Here is a 25,162-nt window from a genome sequence, read left to right as displayed (position 1 = left end):
AGCTCGGTCACGTGTTCAACGTGCGTTCGATTGGAAGTCAGTAAACAGAGCTGCGTCAAATTAGCCGGCCAAGAAAACTAAAACAAAACCGGATAGGAGCAGACCTCATTAGCCTTCAAATTAAAACGTTATTGTTCCGTGACACATTCAGTACATTTTATGTTTAATTGCATCTACATATTTGATTGTCTTTGAAAACAAATATTATATTTATATTATATATATATACAAATAATCATACAGAGATTATGTTGAGCGTGACTCCTCTATAATGTTGAAAGCGGACTAATTTCATATGTTCATGTTCAGTTGACCTGCTGTGCCCTGACTAATATACTCTAATCCAAAGTATGCCAGTCACTACCTTTAATTAATTGTAACAACTGTTTACATTTTTCCCAAATATTGAAATACATAATTATTTCCTGGAATCTTTTTGGGAAATAAATCAGAAATTACAGACACATTACATAATATTTGTGTATATTCTTGCTGAAATCAAAACGTATCCTATTCTTTCTGGAATAAAACAAACGATGTATTGATATTCATTCAATATACTGTATTTCCTGACAGCATTGTGTCTTTGACACGGCCTTTATTTTGAAAATCTCAACCGGAAAAGCCGTTACTAATACTTGCTAGTTTGCTGTTGGTGTAGAGCCTAGCTAGGGGAGAGAAACCGTAGGAGAATGTAGAATACCTATGACAAAAAAAGAAGTAAAGTTTAGGATTGATAAACACCTGGCAACGTGGATGAAAGAAACGGAACAGGTAGGTGAACGGGTTACCTCTTTTCTGTCATTTATACTTGCGCGTCTCGGCTCCTGCTTAAGCCTGAAAAATGGAGGTGAAATGTGGTCCTATCATGAGAAGGCTGTACACAACACTGAATAAACAACAAGATCAACAACAACAGCTGCAGTGGCGACAGCAACCGTGCATGAGCAGTCCGTAGCATACCGACTAAAACGAGACAGAAACGACTGCAAAGACAGCAGGAAAGCGGATCAATGGAGATAAGGCTCATTATGAAGCTGCAGTAGCTAACGGTACAGTAGCTACAGCAGCATCGGTTAGCAGAGATTGGTGTCAAGCAGCTCGTGGTGCTGCGACAGTATGACAGATTAGTTTTAGCAGGTTGTTTTTATGTTCGTTTATCAGCACATATTTACATATCTCAACTCCTGCATCCTTCCAATAGAAGAAAGCCATTTATGATTATATGTATTTCCATTTAAAATTGTACATCCAACTGATCAGGTTGACTTGATTTTGTTAACACATTATTTTTGTACAGGTATTACCAACTTGGCAACATCTCTTCTCTCCCCTGGCTCTCCAGCGTGTAAGGACACCACCGCCGAATACATCATATCTTTAGTCACCCAGTGCCTCTCTACCTGACGGATCATTATTTTGCCCTTCATCTTCACCAGTGCTAAAACTAACACCAGCAGGACAGGAGGAAGACGAGCTACCAACAGTTACCTGTTGATACTTTACTAAGTTCAGTGGCCCCAAAATCCAACCATATCCAAGCTTCTGATAAGTCTTAACCTCAAAACTCTTCATCAGCATTACTCAGTTCTCTCATCAGGTCAGTCCATTATAGAAAACTGTAAACACTACTTCGCACCATTATGGCCTCCATCACCCAGTCATCCGTGCCTGAGATTCCTGACAACCACAAAGAGAGCTGGCTGGCACTACTTTCTGCTGCGGAGTCGTATTGCCAAAAATCGGGCTGCGACCTGGCCATACTTACAGCGTGTAAGAAGTTCCGGTCATCGGCTGGAGGCGGAGATGGGACGAAGAAACGGGAGAGCGGCAGTGCCTTTCTGAAGGAGTGTGATTTCTCCTACAATGTATGGGGTCAAGGGTTTCTGGCAGAGTCAGCACGCCGCTATATGGACGACATCGGCGTGCTGCACTCGACGACCATGCTAACGGCCCAAAGGCACATACGCCAGGCAGGGAGAGAGGGAGGAACCAAACTGGTTGTTGACCTGACCTCTGACCCCGGAAACAAGGGGGTGAGTGACCTGCTTCTGTTGCATACTTCACTGTGACATATTTAAAAACTTCCCATTTATACAATTTTTGTTGTTGTTCCAGAGCTATACAGGCGATGGCGTGGTGGGCGGAGTCAGTCCCAATAACAGACTGTATTCCCAAAGCTACCCGTCAATCTACAGCTCAGGAGCTTTGACTGGGCAGGGCGGCGTGCAGAACGACAACGCAGAGGGCGAGCGGGAGAAGTGCGCTCTGGAGGCCGAGGAGAGCAGACAAAGGTCCGGGATTGTGGACTTGGAAGAAGAGTGTGAGGACGAGGAGGAAGAGGAGGAGGAGGAGGAGGACATGGATGAGAGGAGACCCTATGGGAATGAAAGTGCTGGTGAGGAGCAACCCGGTTAATCTGTATATCCAAATGCTCTGATGTGCATCCATTATAAAGCATTTCTCATCCTTTTGCCTCAGGTGTCTTCTCCATGGACGAGGACTCTCTGTCTCGGGAATGCGAGCCGTTCTTTGAGTCCGACGGGGAGGAAGAGAGCACTGATGGTAGGAGTTTGGCGTGCTCACTGAGAGTAGTCACATATGGGCTCACGTTAGATCCACATTGGTGCATCATCCACATGCATTTTTCTACCTGTCGTAGGCTCTCTGAGTGAAGATGCTCCTCCACCGGCGCGTGGCATGGCTATGGGTCAGTCTGCATTCTCGTCCCGTCGCGCCCAAACCATGGCTATGGCCCGATCACTGCCTGTTTCAGTGCCTGTGTGGGGGTGCAGAGGAGCCAGAGCTCAAGGAGAAAACAACAGCAGAGAACGGGTGAGCACGTATGAAGAGGACAGAGCCGCTGGTTTGAATGCCAAGATTAAAATGTGGGTCAGCCAGCTGTCTGTGGGCTCAAGTTTGATAACATGAAGCTGGCTTACTTTGAACAGGGGTAAATCACCATGGTAACCTATTCCACTTTGGAGCAGGTTAATTTCAGAAATCGTCAAATCATGGAAGAATGTTCACGATATAACCAGTTTCCATCATCATCATTTAAAATCATAAGCAGACATCCTAAAAGTTAGAATTAAAGAATTGATGTTGATGCAAGCTGTTGTTTTTATGTCAGTTGACATATTTCATGCTGTTAGAAGACCAAGACAAAGGAACTATTCAGTTCTCAGTATATTGATGCGCCAACTAATAACCACAACCGCTCCATCTGTTCATGTGACCATAAAAGTGTACATGACAATTGTGCAAGGTTGCAGTGGGCCTACATTTTACAATGAACATTACAGAATGTCAAACATCATTTTCTAGGAGAATGAAAAACAATCCTACAAGAAGTCAGCATAAAAGTACAATTCATTATTTTCTTTTTTAATTCAGTCCAGATTTTGTCCTTTTTAACCACCTTGTCCATAAAAGTCTGGATGCTGTACCTCTTGTGTTTCTCTTGTGAACATGAGTGTGTTGGTCTTTCAGGTGGGTGTTGCTGACCTGGACCACATCGCTGCCAGTATGAAGGCTCTGCTGGCCCCCGCAGCGAGTGATGGGACTGAAATGTTCGGGGCCCTGCCTCGACCCCGACTCAACACAGGGGACTTCTCCCTCAAGCACTGAGAGCGAGGGAGGCCAGTGGAGAGAAGGAGAAAGGGATAGGGGGAGAGAAAGAGAGAGGGGTGTGGGCTGGCAGGATGTGAAACAGTGTTAAAGCTAGCTGCTCCGTTTATTTCCCTCTAACCCAAATTAACGGCACTTGCTTTGAGGAAAGACAAATGTTGTGAACACTAATAACATTTTCAACATTATACCCCCCCCCCCCCCCCCCTCCCACCTTGTCACTACACATGCCACAATACCAGCTTCTTCACATCCCACAACACTACATTAGGTTTGGACATCTAGATGTGTGTATTGCCCCACAGCACTGACCAACAAGACACTAAAACCGGGTGTGTAGTAATCTTACTGGCCAATTAAAAACTTTTTACGCACTTTGTGTGTTGATGAAGCTTTTGGAAAGTTTCCTCTTTGTTGAAGGGATGAGAGTTTGTGGAGCAGCCATCTGTTCCCGGTTGGTCGTTGGCTCCACTGCTGCATGCTAACGCTTCAGAAGCATTATCATGACGTGTAGTAGCTCAATACTACGATATATACACACACACACACACACACACACACACACACACACACACACACACACACATATATATATATATATATATATATATATATATATATATATATATATATATATATGTGTGTGTGTGTGTGTGTGTGTGTGTGTGTGTGTGTGTGTGTGTGTGTGTGTGTGGCTAAGAGCGGCAGTTCAGTCGCTCTTCTGAAACGGGACATCAAATTTGCTCAAAGGAACAAATGTTTTGTTCTCTGTTAATAATATGGCGCTCGAGCTGGGAGATGCTTAGCTTAGCTTAGATCCGGAGCAAGGGGAAACATCGAGTCTGGCCTCCACTTATATTAAAAAGTACACCAGCCAACACCTATAAAGCTGACTAATAATCATGTTACAGTATGATAGAGTGTAAACCAATAAGCTACGTCCTCTAACTATTTCTTGACAACCAACAGCTTCTACTCACTGCTGCGTCGTATACAAACCGAGAAGAGCAAGAGTGTGTTCCTTTAAAAAAAATGTATGTTTTAACATTTCTACGTGTGTACAGATTAGACAAAAGAAATACAACTTGTTAATTAGTGACATTTAAACGTGTTGGTTGTATTTTTGGAGCCGGCCTCGAGGTTTCCCCTGCTGCCTGTCTTTATGCTATGCTAAGCTAAGCGTCTGCCAGCTCGTTTAGCACAGTACATGCTGAAGTTTTAGCATTAGCACAGGAGCCAGTGACCCCTGGGTCACATGGGTGTCTCGCCTGCATGCTCCTATTATTTACTGAGGAAATTGACTAACAGGCCAGTTGTTTATGTTGTCCATCCCCCACAAAAACAAAATCTATTCCTTCAAAGGTAGGAACCAGTGGAGGACACCGGCACCTCCTCGTAACACGCCTACATATACTTTTACTTTTGCCAATGAATGACTGACTGATAGAATGAATGTAAATCAACACTGAGTTAGAGGTTTTTTTCTGTTGCTCTACACATCTTATTAAAATGACTGATTGGATGAGAAAGTGACTATATGAGCGAATGGAGTGATGTGTTGATTCGAAAGAAACAAATGTCCACCTCTGACATTTTCAAAACAAATAAATGTTCTGTTAAGTACTTTTATGTTTCAAATAAAGGAGCAACACCAAGAGAAGGAAAGACTTGTTGTGTGTTTGTTTGTGTGGATGCAGTGTTATCAAAGGCCTCTAGAGGGCCGCAGCACTCTACTGGAGGGAAGAAAAGGATTTGATGTTGTATTTCTGCTCAGCCCTGATATGCAGTATCGTGCAAAAGATATGCAATGCCATTGTTATTACATAATAGTTTAATTTATTGACTACATTCAGCACATAAAAAAGATGCAGGCTCTTGAGTTAAACAAGCACTCCAGTACATGCAAAGTCCTGCATGTAAAACAAATCATACAATAACTTGTCTATTAAGTTAAATTAAATACATAAATACATACAGTAAATAAAATAAGTAGCCGTCTTTGTTTACGATATGAGATGAATTACCCCCCCGCCCCCCACTGTAATCACTGATCCTTTTTCCGAAGAAAGCAGAACGAATTTGTGCCAACCCAAAACGCGGGAAAAATCTTCTCCTGAATGTTGGCCTTGAACTTGTGGATCAGCCGCACCTCCTTCTCGGCGTTGCCCTCCACCGCGAGGAGCTTGATGATGCCAGCGGGCTGGTCCACGTAGATGCCCATACTGGAAGACACGGGGAGGTCGACGTCCATGTTCTCGCTGTTGTGCCAGACCTGGTAGCAGGAGCCAGACCAGCCGGCCCCCCAGGAGCTGTTGTTCTCCCCGAGGCCGCATGGACCTCGGGCGTCATGGCCCTTGCGTGGAGCGCCCTCTAAGACCACCCCGATCACCACCCAGCCGTCGTAGTCCACCTCCCAGTACCCTCGATAGCCCATCAGACCCTCCTTGCACAGCACCTAAAGAAGAGATGAGGCACACAGCAGGAAATAAGGGGACATACATATTAGAATCTGGAGTTCCTATCAACCCACAAACTGAAATAAGACAAGTCTGCCTAGACCAGACAATGTGATTCATATCTCACATGCAGGCTCATTTGAATATATTGGCCCTTATATTGCTCCTGCAAGCCAATCAGAGCAGACTGGGCCTAAAAGTCTTAAAGAGACAGGCGCTCAAACGCAGCATCTCAGACTGATGGTGAAAGAAGGTGTATTCAGACAGACAGTTTGAGAAAGAGTTTTTTTATTAATAAAGGATGTAAACGTGTTCTAGTAGAAACCTAAAATGAAGTATGAACGTACAAATTTGAACGTCAAAAAGAGTCTCACAATACATTTTTCTAATATTGTATGTTGTATTCAAAGGAGATATTTGCACATCCAGCTGTCTCAGAGTTTTGAGTTATCAAACAGGCGTAGTCACAATTCTGTATATAAATTGCAGCAAAAAGAGCAAACAAGTCCACTGTGTATCTACTTTTAAAGATGCATTAAATGTAATGATTTAGTCTCCTCAGGTGAGATGACATGTTGCCAAACAACATTTGTGTCCATGTGACGGATTTACAAGCATTGGCTTTCTACAAATATATATTTCTACGATTATGACCAATGAGAACAACACTGCAGTGGGATTCCTCCATGACCACAGCCGGTATACCTGTGGGGAGTGTTCATATCTCTCAGGCCTGTTGGGATACGGGCAGACGGCATCGGACGTGCGGGCCACTTTGGACCCGGCCTCTGAAATCCACAATAACTTCTGTGCAGTTTTATCATCTAGAGAGAGCGGGAGCCAATCTGAGAGAAGAAAGAGGTGAAGAGGCAGTTCACATAATTCAGCCCCAATAGTTATCAGTAATCTTTAATTAATCAAGGCAAAAGATGTAACTTTATTTATTCCGTCTCAAAACGGGGAATTGTTGCCTTAAAAATATTAACTTACTAAATTGGTTTTATTACTTTTGTTTGATTTATGATATTTCACTTTACACACTAAAGAGTCCACACTCCAGTTTCTAATAACTAATTAATTTGTCGGCATTAATTGACAAAACTGGTTTATTAAAAAAAAAAACTAAAGATAGTTAAATGCTCCTAAACAATAAAGAATACCGCACATTTCATGAAGTCAGCCCTGATGGTGGGTTCAGGGATATTTGGCTCATATGGAGGCGGCAGCTTCTCTGAGGTGAGAGGAGAGATTACAAGAGAATTAGAAGGAAGTACTTTATGGACGAGTTGATGATCACATTTACATGACACTATTTCATATAATGAATGGTTCTCTTTATCCTACAAATGTTGCTCTTTACCTGCTGATGCACTGCTGTTTGTTCTTCCTGCAAAAAAATAAAAGTGTCATTTCACTGCAATTATGTGAAGAGACAAAAATACTATATATAGTATATGGATACTAGTCTATATACTATATATATATATGTATTACTTGATGTGTGGTTAGTCTTAAATAAGACAAAGTCAGCAATTTCACATTTTGACAATTTAATACCAATGTATGAGACAAAGAAAATGACAGAAATGTAATAAAATAGAGAGCTATATTAACATTAAAGTTATAATAATAGTAATATTAGTAAAACAGTGGCAATAAAAAACTAGATTAATATAATATATATATATATATATTATATATTATATATATGTACAGCGTAAATACGTTAAAATAAGTCAATAAAATAATTTAAAAACTGTAGTTTTCATCGAAAAAAAGTCTTCAACCACTGTATAAAAATATAGAATATGTTTAATGGCCTCAGATGGACTTGTTTAACACATTTCTTTAATACACAGCACTTTTCAAGGCCATGGCCATCAGCTACTATAACGCGTCTCATACTTCACACCGCCGAGGGCTTATTTGTCATGTTGTGGGCCGGTGTTATATTTTCTATTTGTCTGTTCCTCCTCCAGTTCTTGAGTCACTGTGTCTTCTGACATTTGGAGAAAAAAAAGTGATCCAATACTGGCCGGTCCGGTCGTCATCTGACCCCCCCCCACCCCCTGTGTAAGTATAGTCATCCTTGCTCAATTTACGGTTTCTTACATTTCACACAGATAACCAACTCGTCGTTCATACTGTTACATCACTGCATGAGCTTATTTACTGTGTCCTCCGCTATTGCCAAAATTAGACAGAACAGCTTAAATGTTCCTGATTCCATATAAGGACAATTCAAAGTGTGATTTTCATACATATCATGGCTGTGTAGCAAATGCATTAGCGGGCCTGAGGACAGGCTTTCTACACTTATTATAAGACATATTATATGTTCCGTGTCGGCTTGTTCCACCTCATTGAAAATATGTGTCGATTAAATTGAAGGAAATGTTTAAACCCAACATGGCGTATTTTTATGGCTACACCATACCAGCAAATGGAAAGTGTCTTCATGATCTTGTTGTTTTTTTATATGCTTTTCCCTTTACTTCGTACTTGCTATCTTTGGAAAATCTATTAAAGGGACAGTGTGTACGCGTTGGCGGCCTCTAGTGGTGCGGTCGCAGATTGCAACCAACTGAGTATCCCTTTGCTCACGCCTGCCTTTCCAAGACTGCGGTAACATGAGCTGCCGAGGGCAACACCGTGGTAATGCCGTTGGCCTTGCTCAGAGGCCATTCACACCAACGTTTTGCACTCTGCAGCTCACTGTACAGCATTTTCACAAGCGCGTTGGAGAACTTCGCCGGCCTTCAGGTAACGTAAAAACGCACAATTGTCCTATCTAGAGCCAGTGTTTGGTTTGTCCATTCTGGGCCACTGTAGAAACATGGCGGCCGGCACGGTGAAAAGGACTCCGTCCTTATATAGATATGAAGGGCTCATTCTTGAATGAAAACACAATGATTCTTGGTTTCAGGTTATTATACACTAACGAAACACAAGTAATGAATGTTACATTACATTTCTGCTGATAGATCCTGTGAAATTATACACACTGCTTTTAGGAAAAGATATTTTGCGTAAAAATATGGGAAGAAATAAGCTATAGAGTCACAGTTTCACAGCAAAATACTATATTATTGTACAGTAGCAGTCAAAGTAAAGCAGTTACATGCTGCAGTAATCAATAAGTCTATTAACGTCTTGAAATAAATATCTCTCTGTTTACACCTTCAAAGCTTGACGAGGAAGCCAAGTCTGTGACTGTAGGCTCCCTCCATTGCCCAGCGGTGCTGCTGGACACGTGCCTGAGGAGGAGAATCAGCTCTCAGGTGATTTATCCAGTGACATGTTGGAGCCTGAGGAAACGTGACCTCTCCAGCCTTGCGTGACCCCCCCAGCTGGGGAAGCCAGCCGTGTAGCGACCCGGAGATCGAGTGGGTTGCGTCACGTCCCCTAAATCGAGTTGGCCTGCGGTTCTTCTAAGTGTGGCGAATGTGTTGCGAGAGGGACGACTTTAAAACGGTTGTCTTTCAAGGCAGAGATCCATGGCTCCTCCTGTACGGTCCTAAATACAACACTTACTATGCTGAGTTTATGCAGAGATCATTACGTAAAACACAATTCCCAGCCATTAAAGTCAGAAAATGTGATAATTGACTGAACATGAAGGATTATTAATTGGACCACACTGAGGCTTACGATCTAATTACTGAGCAGATTTGAGTTTGAATAGTGTCCACATGTCCTCACTGACTCCAGCAGCAAGCCAGCAAGACCAGCAGATGGACAGAGACACGTTTGGCAGGACAGAGAGTGAAGCTTATTTGGTTACTGAGGATAGAGTTGTAAATGGACAGTATAATATATCCATCTTCAATTCTAAACATTGTTTTTGAGGGCAATGAGATGGACACCTTGACCTCGGGTACATTTGGATTGAGATATCAGGCTGGCAGTAAGTGTGGAGGCCGATCGGAAACTCTGAGGAGGTGAAAGCCCGGCGGATGCCTGTCCACGCTCAGCGGGATCAACAGCAAAGCCCCGCGGAGATAAACAGATACTCCAAAAGATTGATGACTTTTCATCACAGCAACAGAGAAGCGGAGGAGAGTGCGAATGCAAAAAGGGAAGGCAGTGAAACTCCAGTGTGGAGTGTGTGGACTTTTATGATTCACACCAACGACAATATACGAGCACATTTAAATCAGTGTTCTCGCCAAAAGGTCAAGATCTTATCTTATTAATGAGGGCTGTTTGGTTTAGATGGAGAGGTTTCCCTCCCCAGATCCCTCTCAGTGGGACAGAGCGTCATTATCCCTGCAGATCATGTTCAAAACTGAGGCAGCAAGATCAGAAAATAGTGAGATGTGACGCAAGGAAAGAGATGAGCATAGTTGGCATGAGCCCCATCCCATCTCTCTGGTTCCTGTCAAGCCTCCTTGGCTGGAAGCCCATGTGCACATGTGAAGTGGAGATAGGAAGGAAATAAAACACATGGAGGGACAGATGGATGAAGGATTCTGGGAAAAGGAATTCAAGAGGAAAAGCATTTTAAAATGGGGTGGGTCATAAAACAAAAGGGACTAATCTTTAAAATGTGAATCCTCCGGCACAGGAGGTTTGAGTTATGGACGCTACAAGGAAACACCAAGCTTTGATTTTAAATACCCAGAAAGAAGCAGCAGAGGGACATACCCGCAGTCCTGACAGAACTGAGACGGGTGTGTGGATTGGGGAAAGAAACGTAAAAAGACAGACGGGCTCTGAAATTGCAGGCTATATGACATTTAGGGGAATTTGGTAAGAGACAGAACAAGCTCAGAAGAAACCATAACCGCCCAGTGAGCGGATCGCTCAAGCACCTTGTTGACATGACTAATGACCCGGAGGCGAGGTACTGACTTACAGGGATGGTCGACATGTGGTAACTCAGCATCAAATTAACCCCATTTGAAGCACATGATGAAAACTGGTAATAAAACCACCACAACAAGCAATAAATAAGTGTTATCTGCTTGTGACACACATAAAATGGCCAAAATAACATTGTATGGTGTGTCTCTCTAGCTATTGCACGTGTGTTGATCTTAATGTAAAATCTGGACATTTACAAATAGAGTTGTCTAAAAAGAGAGAGAAATAAAGAACAAAAAAGACTATGATTTTGATTATGAAAACCCTAATGCTCTAATGCTGCTAATAGTAAGAAAGGAGTTATAGGAAATTAATTTCATTTCTAAAATTAGAAACTGGGCTGTGGGTTTAGAGGCCATATCTCAAAAACAGAGAACCACAAATTTAAATATATTTCTCACCACTTTGGCAGATTTGCTAAGAAATACAACTGTTGATGATAAAAGACCAACAGGTGATTATTTCACTCTGGTGGTCCAATGTCCCTCACAGGCCCCCGTAGAGACTCAGGTGTGGATGGTTTCTTACCTGCTCTCTTGGACATGATTCCCTTGGTGCTGACAGCGCTGTTTGGCATCAAACACGGAGGTCTTGTGAGAGTGAGGGGCTGCATCTCTGGAGGGTCTCTCTTATTGACTTCCAAATGAGGAGGGGAGGGCGCGGGTGCGGATGAGTTTTGATCGGAAGAAGCGGTTCCCCAAAGGGATGGTCGTGTCACATGAAACTGCAGATCCCATTCTAGGGATCAGATAGTTGGAGACGAGCAAATACCTGATATATCCCAAGAATGCTGGTCCGTCTGCATACACATGGGCCCCAAAATCGGACTGGCCCATTCATGTGGAGTGACCGAAACTAATTTGAGTTATGGAAAGACAATTTTGTAACTCCGCGGGGGTCAAAGGTGGACTTCACCTTGAATATTTTGATATGTTGGTGCCATGAAATTGACGTGTGCAATATCTGAACTCATGCAATGTTTTGTCACCTTGGCAACATGGTGACCTCTGACCCAAGAACAAATGGCCACTGGCCAGTTTTCAAGATGGCAGCCGGCTACTCACCGGAGAGCTGTCTCCAATCTCAGACGCCATCAATCATGTGCTGCTGCCTGAAGCGGTGGCGTGGTCACGGCTTGGAAATAAACGCTGTGTAACAGGTCTGTGAGCGCCGATGTTACTGACATTCAAGTAACCGCTTTCAATTGAGGACAAGATTAATTTGTATAATGCACGCGCCACTTTGGCTTTTTTTCTCCCATGAGCAATTATTAAATATACATCTTGTTAAAAATGTCAGTTTAATTTGTTTCTCATAAGACTTGATGAACATTTGTATGGTTCAGAGGTTTTTGGTGAGGGCTTAATACATAAAGGTTTGTCTTTTTTAGTTTGCTTTATTTACTTTTTCTAATCTAATGCAAGGGAAGTCCAACCTGATATACATATTGAGACAGACAGAGTTAGTTATCTAATCACTAATTTAAGTCATATACGGACTCACGGGTACGGATTCAAGTTCTGGCAGCAATAGAGTGGAAGCACACGGCAGGACGGCAGCATGGAAACTTTAACACGCTGGCAGAGAATGTGTGAGAAGGAGAGTCGGTTATAACCTGCAGGGCTGACGGGGGATGAGCTTCAGGTGTGTGTGTGTGTGTGTGGGGGGCGGGGGGGGGGGGGGGGGGGGGGGGAGTAAAGAATATAGATGTTTGGAGAATGTGACAGGAAGACACACAACTGGGATGGGCTTTTAATGTTGAATCGGCGGTTGTTTAATTATAACTAATTAATATTGTTTGGTTAAATCTATAGCACTGCATCATCATTTATACTCATGAAATCCTTAGTAACTACCTGGTAAATGTCGTGGAGCAGAACTATAAAGCAGCATGAAATGGAAATAGTCAAATAAAGTGCAGATATACGTCAATATTGTTCTGAAGCCAGGCTACAGGCCAAAGCATTGTATTTTTCATGTATCGACCAATTTATGTGGGAGTTTAACACATTTTTGGTTTATTTTTCCTCCATAACAGACAAGTGGAAAGACAACATCCAAAATACACATGTAGGTGTTTATTTGACTACTTTGTTTATTTGCATCTGTAGATTTATTATATATACTAGTTACCTGATTTGCATACTTAAACATGACATTTTAGAACACTTGTAATACAAATATAAGAAGTGTCTTGGGGAAGATATCTGTTAGTTGGGGAAGATATCTGTTATTTATTTTATATATTCTTGTTACCGCATTCACTTGAATAAATGTCTCGTTCCCTCGTTATTCAGACAGTAAAACGTGTTCGCCAAATGAAAAGTGATTATGAATCAGATATTGTGCGGAGGGTTTTTCTTTTGCCGGTGCGTGTGTCTTGATGAAATGCCTCCTCCTCCTCAGGAGACAGCGTCTCACCGCTATCAAAAGGAGAATTTGAATGAAGTGTAAGTGCCCGCTTAGCGCCCCCATAATACCAGCTCTGCTCCGTGTGAGGCATGAAAACAAACTTCAACACCCGCCGCTTACTGCAGTGAGTGAGCGGGCTTAAATAGTCCCCTGACCCTCGGGTGTGTTTAGGACACACTATGCAACACATCACACGGTCACCCATCACTCCCTAATATCCCAGTGTACATTACCTCCCAGAAGGGCCAATAAACCCCCGATCCTGTTACTCCATTACACGTTAACATGGTGGTGCTGTGGTGACATGCTTAGCGTGATTGGACAGAATAAGTGTGAGGCTGTAATCTGTGAAGGCCCGCTGGGATGCTGCGCAGGGGCTTCTCCTTGAAGTGGTCTCGACTCTCCTGTGATTGACAAGGCAGGTGCTTCCTCCTCCTCCTCCTCCTCCTCCCGCCCTCACACTGCTTGTGTCCGGGTGTGTTTGGAGTCTCTCGCTGTGTGTTTATTCCAGAGTGACTCAAGTCTCAGAAACAACTTGTTTCTTGTTGTGAACAGCGGTGGACACATTCAGATCCTTCACTTCATTCAAAGTACCATTACAATAGTGTGTGCATATTTTATTTCAAGTAAAAGTCCTGTATTTAATATCAGGTAGAAGCACCGAAGTGTTATCACCTAAATGTGCCGAGTGCCTGATCCCTGATTATATGTGAAATATTAAATCGTTAATAGCGATGCATCAGCTGCTGTAGCTGCTCGAGGTGAAGCAAGTTTGGACTACTTTATGCACATTTAGTCCAGTGGTTCACAACCTAAGGGGCGGGCCCCTCCAAAAGGTCACCATATAAATGTGAAGGGTCATGAGATGATTCATGGGAGAGGAAGAAAATCAAAAACCTTTGATGGACTTTTCTGTCTCTCTTTGTGTTTAGGGCCTTTAACTGTTAAATGAAACCAAGTTTGAAGTTTAGAGGACAAATGGTTCTTTGGTGTAACTTTTAACAACTCATCGATATCTAAAACACGAATAGAGAATTTGTTTTCATCCTCTACAAATATTCTGTGCAAAAAATTTGATTTTGTCACTTTAACACTCGTCACAGGAAGCAAACTCATTTCTCTTTCAACCTCCAACTGAACTAATCAATGTTTTATGACACGTTCCAGCCGGTTGAAAAGACGGTGAAAATAGATCGTAGATGTTCAGACTACGAATGCTATGAATTTGGACAATTTGATAAACCAAATGTCATAATGACACGTTTTAGTTGCATCGCAGCTTTAATAAAGCCTGCATGGTTAGTGTCCAGATTTACAGCGTGATAACGACCGGCAGCTTTAGTGCAACATAAACCTTGTGGCTGCTCCTAAATCCCGACATGTCATAAGAGGGGGAGGTGGGGGGGATGTCATGTTAACATCGGTGGTCTCCAGAGAGCCACGAGATTTACGAGTAACGGCTGCCATGTAACCATCCTGCTCCTTGTGTGGAATCACTTATATATTATCCTCATTCCATTTGGATAGCTTGTCCATTAACTGGTGCCGGTTTACACATTAAATATCTTTTGAGTCATATTTAAAATGATTTACATTATAATCATTTGAATTTCCTCTCAAGACATTTTGTGTACCTACCAATGGAGTGAAGGTCAAACTATAATGTTCTTCAGTAGCGCCAAGGATGCAGTGACAGGAAGGATAGATTTACTCAATACTTAGTAATATTAATATCCATTTCTGCCAGTAGATCGCTCCAAATGCTACACACTTTAAAACGTGTCCTATTAATATTAAAGGGTTGCAGTTAGTTCAGTGCTGAATCCACTGAGGAACACCGCCCATCTCTGCAGGCCGACTGCCTAAAGAGGCACATCATGTTCTCAAGAGTTGGTGGAGCCCAAAACCGAGCTGAAAGGAGACTGAATACAGTCCCACGAGTTCAATGAGGTGTATTAATATCATTTGGGAGGAAGCTGTCCAGTATCGAGAAGCAAAGCATTCAGTCACAGCTTCTGTGCTTCAACTCTCCAGCCTTCAGTAACCGTGAGACATTTATTTGTAAAGTGTAGAGGGTGCAAACCATGCCGTCTATTCAGGTTTACTGACTTTATGTCATCTTTGAAGCAAAGGTGAGTCCTTTACACATCAATTGGAGTTGTGCATTTGGCCGCCGTTGAGTTATTTTAGATGAATGTAATATCAGCCTGGAGTCTTTTCGACACTTGTTGAAAGCAACATGTGTTTGCTGTATGTGTGGCGTCCGTGGACTGCGAACACACACAACTCCATTCCTAAATATCACCACAGTCACGTGTCTCCGTGTTTCCCAGCTTCCTGGTAGATGGACATATATCACGGCCGCCGCTGATAGGCATCCCATGATCCATCAGGGTTTCTGCTGAAAGTATAATAAATGAGATTGTTGAGTTTTTTTTTTTGTTTAAAGAGGAAGAAGGTTTGGTAGGAAACCCGACACGTTACTCTCATGACATCACACGAAAACACACGGCTTCTCTAAGCACCGACCCGGCAGAAGCAAGGTCTTTTTACAAACGGATTTTTTCTTTCCACCCGACTCACTTCCTTCTTACTCTCGTTTCCCTCAGCTGTTATTTTCACCCATTCCTCGTGTTGCACAGCCAAACAAGCAGAAGCAGCCACGGAGCAGGACGGGGCCCTCGTGTGACCTTCTGAGAAAGGCCCGGCTGGTGATTGGACGAGGCCAGAGGGCACTGAAGTGTTGAAGCTCAATGCCGAGCCTCCTGAAATAAAAGGATATTCCTCACAGTTTGACACTGAGACTAAACAGCAGCCGACTGGCTGACTGACGGGAGGAAGAGGACCGGCGATGTTGACACAGCGACTTTGGGACATTTTGTTTCTAAAGCCGTGCTGTTTTTATTCTGTGATATATATATATATATATATATATATATATATATATATATATATACACACACACACACACACACACACACACAGTATTAACTAAATATAGAATGACACTAGTTGACACTTGTTGGGAGACAGCAGCAGCTGCTCTTATCCCAACTTGATAAACGCCCAATTGTATTTTAAAAAGGATTAAAAAGCTGAGTGGAGGCTTTCCAGTTCAAATGTGTTAAACTCCCACATAAGTGGTTCTGGTTTCCCCAATCAGGGAGGAAACCAGTCAGAAACAGGCCAGTTTAAACTGGAATTAGAGTAGACCATGTAAACAGAGGTTTATCTAGCTTGTGTCTTTTCCTTTCTTCCATCTTTGTAGACCCTGTCATTTTTTCCCAGTTAACAGCAGAGAAAAGATGACTTTAATCATTTTGTCAAAATGAACTACTAAACACTAAAAGAAAAAAAAAGAAAGAAAAATCACCACATTGACGACACTTTCATGTGACTTTATTATTTTGTTTATTCATCGGAGCATCATTATCGAAAACAATGACTATTTTACAACATGTAGTCTCAAATGTTTTTCCATCATTAATCTGACTTTTTGTGATCATACTCCTGCCTATTGTATGCATATTTAATTTAGTTGTATATGACTTTACTGCTATTAAAACTAAACCTGGCCCTCAGAGTAAAACTATGAGTCTAAAACTCTCAGTCTGAGTGACGTAGAGAAAATTAGTATTCAATTATAATTAATTAGTATTAAAAATGTAGTCATCAGCAGGGCACAATATCTCCTCTGTGCTGTACAAGTTTAAGTTGTGTGTGTGTGTGACAGACATTTATCCTACTTAAATAACGTTATGTACAGCAATTAAAATCTGCTCAAGAGAACTACTGTTCAGGAAATATTCACCAACAACAAAATGTGTTATTTGATTGTTGATCATCGGCCACCTCCATTGGCTGCTCCGCCTGCGGCTCCTCCACCCGATTGGTCCTGAGCACCAGACATCATGAGGAAGAGAACGAGAGGCACGATGTACATCCACTGGAGAGGACAAGAAAAAAAATAATGGAAAAAGGGAAGTAAATAAAAAGATAGTTGTGTTAAGGTCAACAATTCTTAACTGTGATCACAGAGATCAATCCCAGATTGGTCTCCCTAGATTAGGTTCTATTCATTTTCTGAACTAAAGAAAAGTTAAAAGTGGGTGAGAAAGTAGGAAAAAAAAGAAAAGAGAAGAAATCTCAGTGTCAACACCAACACATGCTCAACATGTTCACACTGACGATAAAGCTTTATATGGTTTGGAGTGGAGGCGTTCTTGTACAATGCATTTTGGATTAAGAAAGAAATTGAAGTTGTCAGTCATTTATAAGTCTGGAATGCATTTGGCACTGACCCTGGAAAAAAACATCAAAGAGAGGCAAAATGTGGGAAACAAAGTAGTGGGTTTCAGTTAGTCATGTAGATGTTAAATAGATAAATTGACAGAGGAGGCGGGATGAGGACAGAACAAGCCACAAGTAAGAAAACAGTACTTCAGTGGGAATCAGCTCTGCTCTCTGCCTCCCCCTGCTGGGGGCTGTGCTGAGTTGGTGACCATGAGGAAGATTGCACCTCCCAGAATCAAATACCACTGGAACACAGCACAGCATTGAGTCAACACACTGTCACTGGATGCAGCACAGCACAGAGTCAACACAGGTCACTGAATACAGCCAGATACACAAGACAAGCACAGGAATCATAAGGAGGTCAGGGGAGCCGGGGGATGGGACACAGCTTCTCTGTGGGAAAGACATGGAGCTCACTCCAACCGACAGCCCCACAGATGACAAATGTATAGGGTTGCAAAGGAGCGGAAAGTTTCCACGGGAATTTAGAAAAAAAAAATGTGCCCAAGTTTTTTTTGCAAAAGCATATAACAGGGAACTTAAGTGTAGTTGAGAACAAGACTATGCACGCCTAGCTCAGCTGGACCCTGAATGCAGCTGGTTGGGAACATTATCGGCCAGAAACATAAACATAAAACGTTTTGTTGTTTTTGAACGTCTTTGTCATCAGTGTTGCGTCTGAACGTTTCAGCCCTATGCCTGGCAAGTGTGAGAGCGCAGAGGCCAAGAGCGGTATTGCAGACAGAGATTTCAATTATAGCTCGCAACGTATTGAAAAAAATAACTGAACTAGTTCATTTTTTGGAGCTGTGAACCTAGTTCAACATTTTGAACTATGAACTGAACTAGTTCATTTTTTGGAGCTGTGAACTTAGTTCAACATTTTGAACTATGAACTGAACTAGTTCATTTTAAAATGTGTGAACTATGAACTGAACTAGTTCATGTAGAAAGTGAACTTTCCCAACACTGTTTGTCATATAGCATATTGATTACTTGGTAAACTGAAGCCATGTTCATTTTAATACCAAGTTTATTTGTATACAGTAGACTAACTTTTTACAGCAGTGAGGAGGACGTTGATGAGGTCCAGGAAGAAAGCATTTAGACCTGAAAGGATTCAGGGAAAAACACCCCAAAAACAATTTGGGTTGGGGGGTGGTGATCATAGGGAATATACCTTTTTTATTCAACGTTCATGTTTTTGTTGTTCGATGAAAGAATAAAGTTCTACTCAGAAAATGTCAAAAAAGTCATTTTTAAAAGTTGTATTATAAATGTTTGCATGCATGTCTGCTTATGACAAGGTACATACAGTTAAATTACCCCAAAATTCCCAGTTAATTTCCGTATATTCCCGTAAAAAGTTTCCAACTTTGAATATTCCCGGAATTTTGCAACCCTACAAATGTACATGTTGCCAAAGTTTAAACTTGAACTTTGTGATGACTGAAATGTTTTTAAAGGACCATAAAAGTAAGACAGAAATGATGTGTGTTCTTGGTGATGTGAAACTTGGTGCTGTGAGTAGATCTCGACCACTTTTCTTGTGTCAATCTAGCTCTCCGAGGACAAATGTTTGGAGACCCCTGATATACAAACACAAGTGCACGTTTTTCCCCCTGAAAAACCAGAAGGTGAAAAAAAAACTAAATGTGAAACCATTTATGGGAGACATCCCTACTTTTCTGCCACAAATATTGGCAAATGAAATGGACGAAAAATAAACTGTATACTACATCTGAACACATGCTGCATGCATAGAAAAAGTTAAGGCTCTGATGGGAAAAAACAATGAGCTCAATAAGCATTTTCATGCATCCATAAACTATATGAGCCATTGCAATCATCAGAGCCCAATTACCGAAGGCAGCAAGTATATATTTAGGCACAGCTCAGTGGCCTTATCAGCACTTTTCTTGTAGGAGTACTTACATATTTAGCAAAGAAAGATTTCTGCTCTTGTGGATTTTTCCCTTTCTTCTCAGATTCTTGTTCCATTCGTTCAACGAACAGAGCCGTCTCAGGTCTGGAAGAAAGTTGGCAATTAGAATTTAAACAAACCCTGAAACAGAAAGTGTATGTGTAAGGCAGAACAGAACAGAGAGACTTGTTCTCCCCACAGGGAAACAGTGCAACGCTGCTACGCCAAGGCAAATAGAACTGAATCAAAGACATCCGAGACAGCTACACAGGAGGATTTCACGAATGCACAGATAGTTACAGATGCGGATGCTGACACTTTTCTACCATAAGCAGTCAAGCTTCATCAAGCAGTTGAGAGTGAAGGGAAGAAAAGCTAAAACATAAGATTTAGCAAATGTATCATTTAGGACTGACCCTGGTGCATTGACAGGAGCCATGACGCTGAGTGTGGTGTTGAAAACCTCGAGATCTACTTCATCCTCAACCTCAGTGCCCCTGCAGGCCCCGGGTAACGTCACTATGGAAACACCGATGACGTAACCAGAGACGTCAATGTGGAGGGAGATGACATCGCTCAGATGGGACTCAACCATGGCACACTGAGGAGCAGAATGGAGGTCCATGTTAGAGATAAGGCAAAAAGTTAGTATCACTCACATTCATAGCATATGGTTACAATACCATTTCATCTGATTGATCAATTTGACATTTAAGAAAGCCCTTATTCTGAATTAACTTAAGCTGGTTAGATATTTCAGATGTCAGAGGACATAATAAATATAATTATTGCAAGTTTTGTTTATCTAGCTACGCACGGCTTAGAATAGAATTCTGAAACACTGATTATTTCTAAATTATAATACGTGTTTTTGGCATCACATGTTAACAGGCTGGCTGGAGAATGGAATATAACTTTATTGTCCATCAGAGTTGAAAATTGTCTTGTGCTTACCAAAACATAAAAGCTAGTCAGTCAAAGAATATTAGTTATGAGGTAAGCCTCGTTCATAAACAAAAATAAATGACTATTATAATCTTGTAAGGTAACGAGAAAAACATTTACATATGTTAAGTCCATACAAAAATGAAATAGAAAATATTTGAGAAAAGTTTTAAATGGAGAAACCTTAATTAAATGTATGTATTACATAGAGGGTTAGACACTTTGTTGTGTTTCTGAACATTATTTCCTGGTAAATAAGTGAAATACATACGGCTCTGACAAATGCTGTGAGGTAACCTTCCATCTGCCGCTCTGTCTGTCTGTCTGCCTGCAGGAAAACACGCGGCACTCTGATTCTGTACAGTCCGTCCACTGCAGCCACTTCCTGAAGTTCAAAACAAACACAGGTGTTATGCCATGCTGAACACACTAAAATCATTTTGTATGACCTCTGGCTCTCTTGAGCAGGGATTATTATGTCCCTTACTCAAATCCGTTTGTTAATGCTCAGAGCAAATGAGTATTTTGGGACAGCTGTGTGGTCTGTGGTTGTCCATGAGCATAACGGTCCCAAAAGCACTTATTCAAACCGTAAAAAATCTCACCTTTAGTTTGGCTCTGTCTTCCTCTGATAGCTGGCTTTGAGTTAGTGAGACGCTGGGCTCCCTTCCAGCTTTCAACATCAGTGCTCCACGCACTCGAAACTTTGCTACATCAGCTGAAGCGATACGGACAACAGACAGTAAGCACAGAGCAGATAACACGAGTGAATAACTGAAGGGACCGTTTTCTCAGCAGATATTTTGACATTAAACAGTGGTTTATTTAATCACATTAATGATGGCTGTATTCCACTTCAGGGAGTTCCTGGTATTGTGCATGCTGGCTCAATGCAACAGCTTACAGGAAATGCAATGCAAGTCTGCCATCGTTAATGTTATTGATTTCACCTGTGCTTTTCAAAATGTCTGCTGTGAAGAGGTCCATCAGATATAACGTTACACACACACACAGAATGTAAATGCATTTGGCTCTAATGTAACATGCAGAGTTAGCTACGTTGGCAGTTATCCACATGTATTGAACCAAACCAAACCAAACTTAATTTATCGATACATGAAAAAGATTAAACTGATAGACTTTTGAATGAGTCTCCATCCTGATGTTAGCGCTGCTCAGTTAACGTTAGCTTAACAGCATTAGCAATAACGTACTATAAACCATGTTAATAATAATAATAATAAGAAGAAGACCTCCTCACCAACTTCAAATGAGTGTTCAAGTGGTACAGAGAAACCACTGAATTCAGTGTCCATGACATCACCAACCTGGTAATAAAAATAGAAGATATATACCGTTAAAGCATTAACCGGCACGAAGCTAAGGCTAACTTCTTAGCTAACAGGTGCAGCTTCCGGTTAACGGCAGTCAAATGTTTAAAGGATACATGTATATAATGTCACACTTACCCTTCTGCCACTATTACAAAATACAAAATCCGTGCACACGACAAACAACACAGTAGAAACAACTGCAATTTTAAATGGTAGTGGACGGGCCATGTTGACAGAAAGAGGCACCGGAAGACAACGTAAAGAGAACCACAACTTGAGCACTTCCGGAGGGTTTTTCAAAATAGAGGTCTTTAAAATACGTGACATGTAAATCGTTTATTCTGTTCATTTCCTTTTATCACATTTTTCAAATGCTGATTTGAGAGCTTTTGTAGCCACAGTCTAACTAACTATAATAACTCATTACCTCATTGACCTCCTTTTAGCAGCAGACAGGGGGGAGAGCGCCGTTTTAATTCTTTTAGACATTAGTGCAGCTTTTGATACTGTAGATCACGCCATTTTAATCGATCGCCTCAAAACCTGGGTTGGCATCAAGGACACTGCACTTGGCTGGTTTTATTCTTACCTTTTAGAAAGATCGTACTCGGTCACCATAGGTAATCACTCGTCTTCTACGACTCACATTACCTGTGGTGTACCACAAGGTTAAATTTTAGGTCCACTTTTATTTTCTATCTACATGCTTCCACTCGGCAAAATCCTCCAGCGACACAATGTATCTTTTCATTGCTATGCAGACGACACACAGATATACCTTCCGCTGAGACCTGGTGACCCAGAGAGCCTGGCTGCTGTCTTAGATTGTCTCTCTGACGTTAACTGCTGGATGACTCAACATTTTCTTCAGCTCAATAACTCCAAATCAGAAGTCATATTATTCAGTTCCTCAAACAATAACACCAGTCTCATCAAGAGTCAACTTGGTCCCCTGGCTGCTTATTTAAAACCTGTTGCCAGAAATGTGGGTGCAATGTTTTACTCTCAATTAAATTTTCAATTAAAAATTGTCCAGTCCTGCTTCTTTCAATTAATAATAATCTCAAAAATCAAACCCATATTGTCACGCTCAGATCTGGAAAAAGTCATTCATGCACTCATTTTCTCTCAACTCCACTACTGCAACTCCCTCCTTTACGGCATAAATCAAAAATCCATCTCCCACCTCCAACTAGTCCAGAATGCAGCAGCTCGGCTTCTGACTGGTTCTAACAGACGGCATCACATCACTCCAGTCCTGGCCTCTCTCCACTGGCTCCCTGTTAGTTTTAGAATTGATTTTAAGATTTTGCTGCTCACTTTTAAAGCACGCCTGGGTCTGGCCCCAAGCTACATCATTGAAATGTTAGCCCCATATGAGCCAGCTCGCAGCCTTAGATCCTCCGGTGGGGCCCTTCTGGCCGTTCCAGAGTCAAGGCTTAAATCAAAGGGTGACCGTGCTTTTGCCATCAGAGCCCCTCGACTTTGGAACGACCTACCTGAGGGGATAAGAATCAGTAGCTTCTTTTAAATCACTTCTTAAAACCCATTTTTATAGAACTGCTTTTAAGTGATGTCCTCCTTTTATGCAGTTTCCCCCTGTTTCCCCTATTTTAGTTTGTCTGTTCTGCTTTATTTTGTATTTGTAATTTTCTATTCCTCTATTGTGTTCATTGCCTCATGTATTTTCTGAAATGTGTACTTGTATTGATGTTATGTTTTTACCTTGCTTATATGTAGAGCACTTTGTAAGCTCTGTTTTTAAAGGTGCTATATAAATAAATGTATTATTATTATTATTACAATTGATCATTAATAATTCATTTCACTTATTTATTTAATTTAATTTTTAATACATGTTACCTGAATTTTAAGATTTGCCTTATATATATTTTTAGACTTTTAACCAGGATTTCACAAACGTGTGTCTCAAGCTAAAAATCTGCTTCCCCACTCTAACCCATCCCTCCACACACACAGCTATTTTGCGTATCTTGAGCTATTTAAGGTATGTGCTGACCTAGTTGCATGCATGTTTGTTTATGCATAGCCTACCACTCAATATGTGTCAAATTACTTTATTTTTCACTTCTGTCATCTGTTGTTGCCAGTGCTGCTGCACAGGAACAGTATTAGGCTTCACATTATTATTTTTAGCATTTTGGTGTTTATTGTATTTCTTTGTCTGTATTGAACCAGATATACAGGTGTGCTCTCTTATAACTTGTCAGCAGCAGCTTCTTCTTTGCAAATGAAAGATGTTCTGATTACCACTTTGGGTGCTTAGTAACACAGCTTAGTGCTACCCTATATTTGGGCTGAAACAAAGAAGGTTGTTACAGGATGAATAATGTACCTAAAGATACATTGAGTTGTTGAATTCCCTTATGTGTTAAAATCTATTTGGCCTAATATATTTAGTAGTATAGTTTTGACAGTGTCCCTTTATATTTAGAGCACCATCTACTGTAAAATATGTAGTTTATTATATTTCAGCCCAAACCCAATATGTCAAAGATACCATTTTGAGCTCCTTGACATTACAAACAAGGTGAGTGTTGATAATATCCACCCCTTGATTCTGGATACGACACATCCAGGGCCAGCAGAGGCTGCTAATAGACCAGAAATGACCCTCAGCCTTGCTCTCACCCCCACCCCTCTGCAAAAGCTTCTAAAAGTGCCATTTGATCAGCTGAATAATACATATTTATATCCTGTGATGAAGAGGGTTTTTCGTGTTTGTAAATTCTTCATAGTCAGCATTCCATGTTCTACCCCAGACTACATTTTATTTACTTAAATTTCCCTTTACAGGAGTCAAACAGAGCAGAAAACTGCAGTGGCACTTATCTCAAGACCAAGATCAGCATCTTATATTCATATTGTGCCTTCAGCTGGGACAGACTGCTGCTCCAAGAATAACCTTGTTACAACCTTTACTTTATGTCTCGGGGAACACAGTGAGTAACATTAAATCCTTTATGTAACAACAAAAAACAGGCTGCTGAATTGTCATTCATTTACCCTATATGAAAATGATTACCAGAGATAAACCAAATAGTATTGCAGAAATGGAAACAAATAATGTGTCAGTTTCCAAGGGCAAAATAATAAACAATAAGCCGACATTCAAAATAAAAGTGTTGGCAAAAACATTGCAGAATTTCATCCAGTCTTTTAGTTAACATTTATATCCAGCAGTGAACAGCTACAGGAGGGAACCTTGCATGTTTGTATATCCTGATGATTGTAGCCTAATTAATAACCTATTATAAAAGACAAACAATACATTCTAA

General features: G+C 41.3%; 3 protein-coding genes across 4 annotated transcripts; 1 reads left to right on the top strand and 2 right to left on the bottom strand.

The window, feature by feature from the left end:
• Nucleotides 1-615: 615 nt before the first annotated feature.
• Nucleotides 616-4,021, top strand: akt1s1 (AKT1 substrate 1 (proline-rich)). The gene is made up of 6 exons (XM_034540163.1): nucleotides 616-774; nucleotides 1,301-2,036; nucleotides 2,119-2,398; nucleotides 2,482-2,565; nucleotides 2,663-2,835; nucleotides 3,493-4,021. Exons 2-6 carry the CDS (start codon nucleotides 1,644-1,646, stop codon nucleotides 3,628-3,630), a joined length of 1,068 nt encoding a protein of 355 aa, XP_034396054.1. The 5' UTR covers nucleotides 616-774; nucleotides 1,301-1,643; the 3' UTR covers nucleotides 3,631-4,021.
• Nucleotides 4,022-5,674: 1,653 nt separating this feature from the next.
• Nucleotides 5,675-11,529, bottom strand: zgc:195001 (uncharacterized protein LOC567531 homolog). The gene is made up of 5 exons (XM_034539003.1): nucleotides 11,443-11,529; nucleotides 9,621-9,624; nucleotides 7,252-7,317; nucleotides 6,792-6,931; nucleotides 5,675-6,085 (listed from the first exon to the last, which is right to left on the bottom strand). The coding sequence occupies exons 1-5, from the start codon at nucleotides 11,527-11,529 to the stop codon at nucleotides 5,675-5,677; spliced, it is 708 nt and encodes a 235-aa protein (XP_034394894.1).
• A 5,208-nt stretch (nucleotides 11,530-16,737) lies between these two features.
• Nucleotides 16,738-22,137, bottom strand: emc10 (ER membrane protein complex subunit 10). Of its 2 annotated transcripts, XM_034540289.1 has the most exons (8): nucleotides 21,999-22,137; nucleotides 21,791-21,857; nucleotides 21,135-21,247; nucleotides 20,801-20,914; nucleotides 20,001-20,185; nucleotides 19,596-19,689; nucleotides 17,805-17,902; nucleotides 16,738-17,310 (listed from the first exon to the last, which is right to left on the bottom strand). In XM_034540289.1, the coding sequence occupies exons 1-7, from the start codon at nucleotides 22,089-22,091 to the stop codon at nucleotides 17,816-17,818; spliced, it is 753 nt and encodes a 250-aa protein (XP_034396180.1). In that variant the 5' UTR covers nucleotides 22,092-22,137; the 3' UTR covers nucleotides 16,738-17,310; nucleotides 17,805-17,815. The 2 variants fall into 2 exon arrangements, with proteins under 2 accessions (XP_034396180.1, XP_034396179.1); XM_034540288.1 differs by lacking the exon at nucleotides 17,805-17,902.
• Between the last annotated feature and the right edge of the window lie 3,025 nt (nucleotides 22,138-25,162).

The sequence above is a fragment of the Cyclopterus lumpus genome, chromosome 8, assembly GCF_009769545.1.
Source record: "Cyclopterus lumpus isolate fCycLum1 chromosome 8, fCycLum1.pri, whole genome shotgun sequence".
NCBI classification, from domain to species: Eukaryota; Metazoa; Chordata; class Actinopteri; order Perciformes; family Cyclopteridae; genus Cyclopterus; species Cyclopterus lumpus.
The sequence above is the reverse complement of the archived record's forward strand: the minus strand, read 5'-3'. Positions and strand labels throughout refer to the sequence as shown.